The sequence below is a fragment of the Hemicordylus capensis genome, chromosome 2, assembly GCF_027244095.1.
Source record: "Hemicordylus capensis ecotype Gifberg chromosome 2, rHemCap1.1.pri, whole genome shotgun sequence".
Classification (NCBI taxonomy): domain Eukaryota; kingdom Metazoa; phylum Chordata; class Lepidosauria; order Squamata; family Cordylidae; genus Hemicordylus; species Hemicordylus capensis.
The window spans coordinates 213,052,441-213,061,526 of record NC_069658.1 but is presented as its reverse complement, the minus strand read 5'-3'; the positions used below and the strand labels follow the sequence as shown (position 1 = coordinate 213,061,526).

General features: G+C 49.6%; 1 protein-coding gene across 3 annotated transcripts in view; it reads right to left on the bottom strand.

Annotated features, from left to right (window-relative positions):
- Window positions 1-558: 558 nt before the first annotated feature.
- Window positions 559-9,086, bottom strand: part of CRLF1 (cytokine receptor like factor 1) — a 34,604-nt gene continuing 26,076 nt past the window's right edge. For 2 of the 3 annotated variants that reach the window (XM_053301348.1, XM_053301350.1), the window contains exons 7-8: window positions 4,261-4,448; window positions 559-1,434 (exon numbers count right to left, since the gene is read on the bottom strand). In XM_053301348.1, the coding sequence (XP_053157323.1) occupies window positions 1,411-1,434; window positions 4,261-4,448 (212 nt within the window). In that variant the 3' untranslated portion in view covers window positions 559-1,410. Of the gene's footprint in view, window positions 1,435-4,256; window positions 4,449-9,086 lie in introns of all 3 variants that reach the window. The other variant, XM_053301349.1, reaches the window with a different exon arrangement.

The window sequence follows — 9,086 nt, the reverse complement described above, 5'->3', positions numbered from 1 at the left end:
GGAAGCCACAGGCAGGAGCTGAGGGCACACCTTCCCTCCTGCTATTACTCCCCTGCAACTGGTACTCAGAGGCATCCTGCCTCTGAGGCTGGAGGTGGCCTATAGCCCTCCGACTAGTAGCCGTTGCTAGACTTCTCCTCCATGAAGTGATCTAAACCCCTCTTAAAGCCATCCAGGTGGTTGGCTGCCACCACATCTTGTGGCAGAGAATTCCACTAGTGGATTATGCATTGTGTGAAAAAGTACTTCCGTTTGTTGGTCCTAAATTTCCCAGCAATCAATTTCATGGGATGACCCCTGGTTCTAGTGTGATATGAGAGGGAGAAGAATTTCTCTGTATCCACTTTCTCCACACCGTCCATGATTTTGTAGACCTCTATCAGGTCTCCCCAAAGTCGTCTTTTTTCTAAACTAAAAAGCCCCAGGTGCTGTAGCCTTGCCTCATAAGGAAGGTGCTCTAGGCCCCTAATCATCTTGGTTGCCCTCTTCTGCACCTTTCCCAGTTCTACGGTGTCCTCCTTGAGATACGGTGACCAGAACTGTACACAGTATTCCAAATGATTTATATATGGGCATTTTAATATTAGCATTTTTATTTTCAATCCCCTTCCTAATAGATACCTGGCACAAGGAAAAGAAGACTGAGACCTCCATGTTTCACTTGAGGCCCCGAATTGTGGGACATGAGATGCTAGACCTTTTTGGTATGGCCCCATGGGACTCTTCTTAGGCTCGTGGCAAAACTGAGCCTCTCTGTTCAAGATCAGTCTATCTCCGAGTGTCAGCTGCTCAGAACCTGGCTCTCTAAAGGCTTCAGACGCAGAATTGAGTTTTGGGACAAAGGGCGGTATATAAATAAGGAGTGGTAACATGTACAAATTAAGGATTTGTTGGGGGGGTGAATGGGGAGAAACAGCTTACATCTACAACAGGAGCCTGAACCGCTTGGACAAAATTGGGCTATGCTCCCCACCACGCACACGCCGAAGAAACTTCCATTTCTCACTGGATGGGATTGCGGGATGAGGAGGTCTTGTTGGGGTTTTGCCCTGGGCCGTTGATCCTTGTTTCCACGGTGAAGGGGAAAGGGTCTGTCCCAGTAACAACTGGATGCTTTTGTGGTGGAGACAGAGGTCTTTGTGGTGCATCTTTTGGGTCCCGGACAGGAAAGGAACATTCAGAGCAAACAAATTTTGAGGGGGAGACAGTAGATGCTGCCCCAACTCAGGCCTGGTAGCAGAGGAGTCCCTGTTCAGTTCCAAAACAAAGTCGCAGCAGAGCGTCCTGTTCCTCTGGCTACCTGCAAGATAGGTCGACAGTGTCGCTTAGATCTCCAACATCGCCAGGAAGAACCGGCCCCAGCGCTCACGGCGGCCTCGAGGAAACTTCGCGGCCCACCATCAGACTCTGCTATGATTTATCGCCGGATAGGACCTGGGGGAAAGAGAGAGAGAGAGAGCATAAGCCAGAGGCACGGGATTCTCCTTGGTGGGCCTTGAGCCGTACGTGGTATAGGGGTTAAGTGTGTTGGACAAGGACTAAGGAGACCCCAGTTCAAATCCCCGTTCAGCCATGGAACTCACTGGGTGACTCTGAGCCAGTCACTTATTTCTTATTCTGACCTACCTCACAGGGTGGTTGTGAAGATAAACATAACATATACACTGCTCTGAGCTCCTTGGAGGGAGAGTGGGTTATAGATGCAATTCACTGTCTGTCTGTCTATCTATCTATCTATCACCTTGGAAGCCCTGTTCAGTTTGGGATGGGCGGAACAGCAGGGCGTCTTCTCCGGTCTCTGAGCTCAGTGGCTTCAGCCTGCAATGGAGCAAAAAGATACTCTATCCAGGGGTGTAGCGATAATTGAGTGGATGGGTTCAAAGAACACCCCCCCCCAGCTCCACCCTTCCCTATTTTCTTCATTAACTCCCTCATTCCAAGGGGCCACCGGGGAGAGGGGCGGACACGGCCCCCCGCTCCCCTAGCTACACCCCTGACTCGTATCTCCGTTAACCAGGCAAAAGATCCCACCATTTACATCATGCCTGGCCAATCCAGAGAGACTTCATACTGCCAGCCAATCACATGGCCTGATTTACACCATGCCATTCCCTTTGGTGCCTGAAGAGGGCTCCAAAAGCCAGAGCACATGCTGGCTCCCTAGGCTAGACTCCAGTCTCCAGCTGTGAGGTTCTGGGTTCAAGTTCCGACGTCCCAGACAATGCGGAGCAAAAAAAGAAAAAAAGGGGGTGGGTGGGGTGGGACAGAAAGAAGCGGGGGGGGGGGGGTTGGAACCACCAGATACTGCTATACAAATAGTATAATGTAAACACTATATATCATATCTTAATGTAACATGTTGCAATCTAATAAACCATATTACAATACATTGCAAAGTTTTTAATGAACTAACAATGGGCAACAATAGGTCTGCCCTTGGACCTTGCCCCAGCTTGACTCCCTGGCCTCTGCCCATCTCAGAATGAACGGGAAGCTGCCATATATTGAGTCAGACCATTGGTCTATCTCAGGGTTTCTTAACCTTGGGCCCCCAGATGTCGATGGACTACAACTCCCATCATCCCCAGCCACTATGGACATGGCTGGAGATGATGGGAGTTGTAGTCCATCAACCTCTGGGGCCCAAGGTTAAGAAACCCTGGTCTATCTAGCACAGTATTGTTTTCCACCTCATGATTCTCATGTGTGTAGATCCAGCCATGATATAGAAGCAGAAGGATTCTGGGCTAGGGGAGTCCAGAAACTCCCCGCTTTGCCACACACACAAGCAGAATGAGGTGGAAGAGTCCTGAAGCCATAGACTGGACTGTACCACTTCAGGTAACGGGGTGGAAGTGGGCAGGGGCCCGATTTCTGAATGCTCCCCACATCGGAAAACACACACAAACCCAGACTCCCTTCATGTCGTCAACTCGCTCTTCAAGGAGACGCCCAAGCAGGATAATCGCTGGTTCGGACTGTAGCCCTCCGACACGGCTTCTCTCCGAAGAGACCACAGAGTTTTGGGGAGCGGGAACAAAGGAACATAGGAAGCTGCTATATACTGAGTCAGACCACTGGTCCATCTAGCGCAGTATGGTCTGCCCAGACCGGCAGCAGCTTCTCCAAGGTTGCAGGCAGGACTCTCTCTCAGCCCTCTCTTGGAGAAGCCAGGGAAGGGAGGGAACTTGGAACCCAGATGCTCTTCCCAGAGCGGCCCCATTATCCCGGGGATCTCTTGCAGTGCTCACACATGTAGTCTCCCATTCATTCATGAGCCCCTGGTGGTGCAGTGGTAAAACTGCTGCCCTGTAACCAGAAGGTTACAAGTTCGATCCTGACCAGGGGCTCAAGGTTGACTCAGCCTTCCATCCTTCCGAGGTCGGTAAAATGAGTACCCAGAATGTTGGGGGGCAATATGCTAAATCATTGTAAACCGCTTAGAGAGCTTCCAGCTATAGAGCGGTATATAAATGTAAGTGCTATTGCTATTGCTATTGCTATTTCAGGTGCTCTCTTGGGTTCCTCTTCTAATTCTTGCCTCTTGGAGCAATACCACCGTGCGGCTAATGGGGAAGGAGCTGCCAGCTAAAAAAACACTACCTTGCTTAAGAGTCAAATGAGTACCCAGAATGTTGGGGGCAATATGCTAAATCATTGTAAACCGCTTAGAGAGCTCCGGCTATAAAGCGGTATATAAATGTAAGTGCTATTGCTATTGCTATATGCAACCAGGGCAGACCCTGCTTAGCTAAGGGGACAAGTCATGCTTGCTACCACAAGACCAGCTCTCCTCTCCATTTTCTGCTAGGCCCATCTCTCTCTCTGTGTGTGTGTCTCTCTCTCAAATGGGGTTGGTAGGGCGCTCACTCTCCTAACCGTATTTAGAAGGGTGGGTCCACAAGTGGTTTGCCGCTGTGGTGCCTCTGGGATGGGGGCTGATCCCGGCGGTACACACACACACACACACACACACACTCGGGCTGGGCCCCCTTCGCCCGGTTTCACATGCCCCTGTGAATAATCTCTTGTAGTGGCAATGTTAATGTCTCTTTGCGTTTTGTGCCCTGCATCCTGTATTTGGAGGCAAGACGGCCCTTGAACATGAGGCAACCAGCTGAGCAGCGAGCGAGTGGGCAGGGGTGCTTTCCCTCTGGCGCGGCCCATGCCTGGTTGCCACAAGCAAGGGGGGGTTGCCTGGATGCAGCCGGGCCCTCCCTCCCCCTTTCCCGCAAGGAGAACACAGAAGTCCTTACCTACCTGGTTCCGTGTTTTGTGCGACTTCTGCAGCGAGACGCGCCACTGGTCGTACATCTTGATGCTCAGGTTGGCGCATCCATAGGAGCTGCCATGTTTGCGCATCCACCCGAAGAACTGCTTGAGCTCCCGCCGCAGCGTGTGGTTGTTGTGTTCCCCGCTCTTGGGCTCGCAGACTCCGTGTGACCGGCCTGCGAGAAAAAGAGTGTTTGTGTGTGGCGGTGATTGAGGGGGTCACAAACAACACCTTTGCAGAAGGAGAGTTTATTCGAAGAACCCCCATGTTCAAGGGCAGTTTACCTCCAAATACAAGATGCTAGGCACAAAACACAAAAGGCAGCATTGCCGTTATGCACTATGTGCTTGCTTGCTTGCTTGCTTGCAGACACAGGAATGTACAGAGAACTCTGCCAGACAGGACCGAAATTCTAGCATTCTGGGTGCTAGCCACCCAGTCTAGCATTCTGTTTCCAGCAGGGGACAGCCTCTGGAAGAGAGGCATGAATCTCCTTTCACTTTGTCCTTGGCAACGGATATTCAGAGATAGCTGCTGCTTAACATGGAGGTTCCATATAGCCAATAGGGAAAGTCACAGAGGAGAGAGTGATTCCCGTCAGGCCGTCTGGCAGGGTGGGGGCGGGGTGGGAAACAGGGGGAGGTTCTAGAGGCCTCTGGCTGTCCCCTGTTGGAAACAGAATACTGCGTGAGGTGGACCTTTGGTCCAATCCAGCAATTCCTGCGTTCAGCAATACAGAGTCATCTAAGCAACAGACACTCCCTAAAAAATCTGTTCTGCTGCTTGTCCAAAAGAGAGAAATTCCCCTCTCGGTTTGTCTGTGTTTACAAAAACCAAAAACACAGATTGCTTTCATTTCGGGTGTGATTTTTCCGCCCTCCACCCAGCTGTTACGCCAGCGGGCAGATCTTAAAGTTTCTCTGTGCTTCAGACATCTTGTTAAACCTATGACGCCTTCAGGGAAGATGACAGTTCACCCCCCCCCCCCCGCCACCCCACTGATTCTGCTCCCCGGTTCAGGGGTCCCCAAAGCTGGGAGGTGATGGAAGAGGTTATAGGTGGGTTGGCTCGGAGCAGCTGGGGGAACACCGGTGCAGCTTTCTGGGCCCTCCCAGCTGGGAAATCAGGCCTCCCGCCTGGCTCCGAAGCAAGAAATCCAGGTGCCAGGCATACAGAGAGGTTAGGTTTTCTCCCGGGGCTTTTCGCTTCCTTCCCCACAGGTCTGCCTTTGGCGTGGAGTCAGTTTCTCAGGGCTGCCTGCTCAGATTTCTGGAGAAAGGGAGGCGCTGGCCCAAAGAGAAGCTGGCAGGACGCCCAAGAAAGAACGCCAAGAGGGGAGGGCGGGATTGCGCACCTGGCGGACGAGCGCAGGCCCCACTGAGGCAGGACAGCGGCGGGGGAACGAACCACCAGCTGCGTCTTCAGACCTCCGAAATGGGTGTGCCGCGTTTCCCCGACTTCGGCCACCTTTGGATATGTTTGCCGTTTCGTTTCCGTTTCATTACGAATGGACATGAAGGCTGCCATCTTTAATGGATTCATTGGCTGGACAAATTGATGGCAAATCTTTTCAGATGGACCCAAAAAAAGACATCCCCCAAACCTGTTTCCTTCTGTTTTTTAAGTTTTGAATATTTAAGTGTCTTGGAAAACTGCAGACGGCAAGAACCATCTTATAAGGATTTCTCTAACGCACGAGAGAAGGCCTCTTCTAAAGGTGAGGCTTTCCCCCTTCTCTTTCACAAAGCAGAGACTTTCCCCCTTTTCTTACACACACACACAGCAGGAATGCCTCTTCTAAAGATGAAGCAGATGGCAAGAACCATCTTATAAGGATTCCCACTCCTCTCTAACGCATGAGGGAAGGCCTCTTCTAAAGGTGAGGCTTTCTCCCTTCTCTTCCACAAAGCAGAGACTTTCCCCTTTTTCTTACACACACAGCAGGAATGCCTCTTCTAAAGATGAAGCAGACGGCAAGAACCATCTTATAAGGATTTCCACTCCTCTCTAACGCACAGGGGAAGGCCTCTTCTAAAGGTGAGGCTTTCCCCCTTCTCTTACATACACAGCAGGAATGTCTCTTCTACAGATGAAGCTTTCTCCCGTTTCTTCCTCACACAGCAGGAATACATCTTCTAAAGGTGAGACTTTCCCCCTTCTATTCCACAAAAAGGAGGCTTTCCCCCTTTTCTTACACACATGTTGGGAACTGTCCCTGACAGCTCAGACCCCATGAGTGTATATGTGAAGCTGGAGTTTTTGCCCCAATAAGCAACACTTTATACTTGCTTTACATTGAACCACATTTGCCATTTTATCCCCCACTCCCCCAGTTTGAAGAGATCTTTTTGGAGCTCCTCACAATTTGTTTTGGATTTCACTGCCATAAATAATTTAGTGTCATCTGCAAAGTTGGCCACTTTGCTGCTTACCCCAACTTCTAGATCGTTTATGAATAAGTTAAAGAGCTCTGGACCTACTTCTTACTTCCCTGCTTTGTGAAAACTGTCCGTTTTATCCTTCAACCTGTTACCAATCCATAACGGAACCTGTTCCTCTTATCCCATGACTGCTAAGCTTACTCAAGAGCCTTTGGTGAGGAACCAGTAGAGAGATCTTGGGGTGATGATGCTAGACAACTTGTTGAAAATGTCGACTCAGTGCACGGCAGCTTTGAAAAAGGCCAATTCCATGCTAGAGCTCATTAGGAAGGGGACTGAAATAAAAATGCTGGTATTATCATGCCCTTTCCCAAATCTATGGTGCGGCCAAATTGGAGTACTGTGTGCAGTTCTGGTCACCGTATCTTAAGAAGGACATTGTAGAACTGGGAAAGGTGCAGAAGAGGGCAACCAAGATGATCAGAAGCCTGGAGCACCTTACTTATGAGGCTAGGCTACAGCATCTGGGGCCTTTTGGTTTGGAAAAGAGACGACTATGGGAAGACATGATAGAGGTGTATAAAATTATGCATGTAGAGAGAGAGTGGACAGAGAGAAATTTCTCTCCCTCTTTCACAGCATTAGAACCAGGGGTCATCCCATGAATCTGATTCATAGGATGACCACTGGTTATCCACTGATTCATAGGATAGGAACATAGGCAGCTGCCATATACTGAGTCAGACCATTGGTCCATCTAGCTCAGTCTTGTCCACACAAACTGGCAGCGGCTTCTCCAAGGTTGCAGGCAAGAATCTCTCTCAGCCCTATCTTGGAGATGCTGCCAAGGAGGGAACTTGAAACCTAGATGCTTTTCCCAAAGCGATTCCTTCCCCTAAAGGGAATATCTTACAAGGCTCACACATGTAGTCTTCCATTCATATTCAACCAGGGCAGACTCTGCTTAGCAAAGGGCAAAAGTCATACTTGCTACCATGAGACCAGCTCTCCTGACCACTGGTAATTATTCAGTTTCAGTGAAACGGAAACACATAATTAATCTCTAGAATTATCTGCCATGGGATGTGGTGATGGCCACTAACTTGGATGGCTTTAAAAGGGTCTTGGGCAAATTCATGGAGGATGTGTCTACCAGTGGCTACTAGTTTGGTGGCTATAGGCCACCTCCAGCCTTTCTCCCTTTTCTTACACACATATTGGGAGTGCATCTTCTAAAGGTGGAGCTTTGTCCCTTCTCTTCTACAAAAATGAGGGTAAAAAACACACACACCCTTTTTACACACATTGGGAATGCATCTTCTAAGTGTGAGGTTTTCTCTCTTCTCTTCCACAAAGAGGAGGCTTTCTCCCTTTGTTACATATATGGCAAGAATGCCTCTTCTAAAGGTGAGACTTTCTTCCTCACACAGTGGGAATGGCTTTAGAAGACAGTAATCATCAGTGAGGACTTTACCCCTCCCTGTAAAGCAACCTTGGCCCTCTAGCTGTTTTTGAACTACAACTCCCATCATCCCCAGCCACTGTTCAAAAACAGCTGGAGGGCCAAGGTTCCCCATCCCTGCTGTAAAGGCTTTCCCACTTGTCTTCCACAAAGAGGAGAATTTCCCCCTTTCTTACACACACGGTGGGAATGCCTCTTCTAAAGGTGAGGCTTTCCCCTTCTCTTCCACAAAGAGGAGGCTTTCCCTCTTTTCTTACACACATGGGAGGAATGCCCTCCTAAAATGGAGCCTGATACAACATATACCCGCATCCAGAGGCGTATCTAAGGAAAATAGCGCCTAGGGCAAGCATTAAAATTGCGTCCCCTGTCCAAACATCTGACACCCATCTTTCAGATAACTTTACCATAATATCAGCGAAACAAGTCTGAAGGTCACAAACAAATCACATATCTGAATATGTGTACAGTGACTTATATTATATTAATTTTTTTTAAAAAAATTACCTGTAGCCCCTTTGGGGGAGCTTCTAAAGGCTGGGGGGGGGCTACAAAGGTTCCCCCTCCCCCCTGCTGGCCTCTAGGGCCTGACAGGGACCATTTAAGCATGTGCGGTGGCCATTTTTAAAAATATTTTTTTAAAAAATGGCAGCTGAAAACAAAATGGCCACCATGCATGCTCAAATGGTCTCTGAGAGGCCAGGTATGGCCTAGGGCCTCAAAGAGGCCATCTGAGCATGCACGGTGGCCATTTTGTTTTCGGCAGCCTTAAAAAAAAATAGTTTTAAGAAATGGTGCCCCCCTTCAAGTGGCGCCCGGGGCACGTGCCCTGCCTGCCCCACCCTAAATACGCCCCTGCCCGCATCACCTGAAAGCAAAAAAAATGCCTCCTCCCGCCCCCCACACCACCCCCACACCACCCACCACCACCCATTCCACTTTAAAAGTCACAGGCAACCTGATGCATATG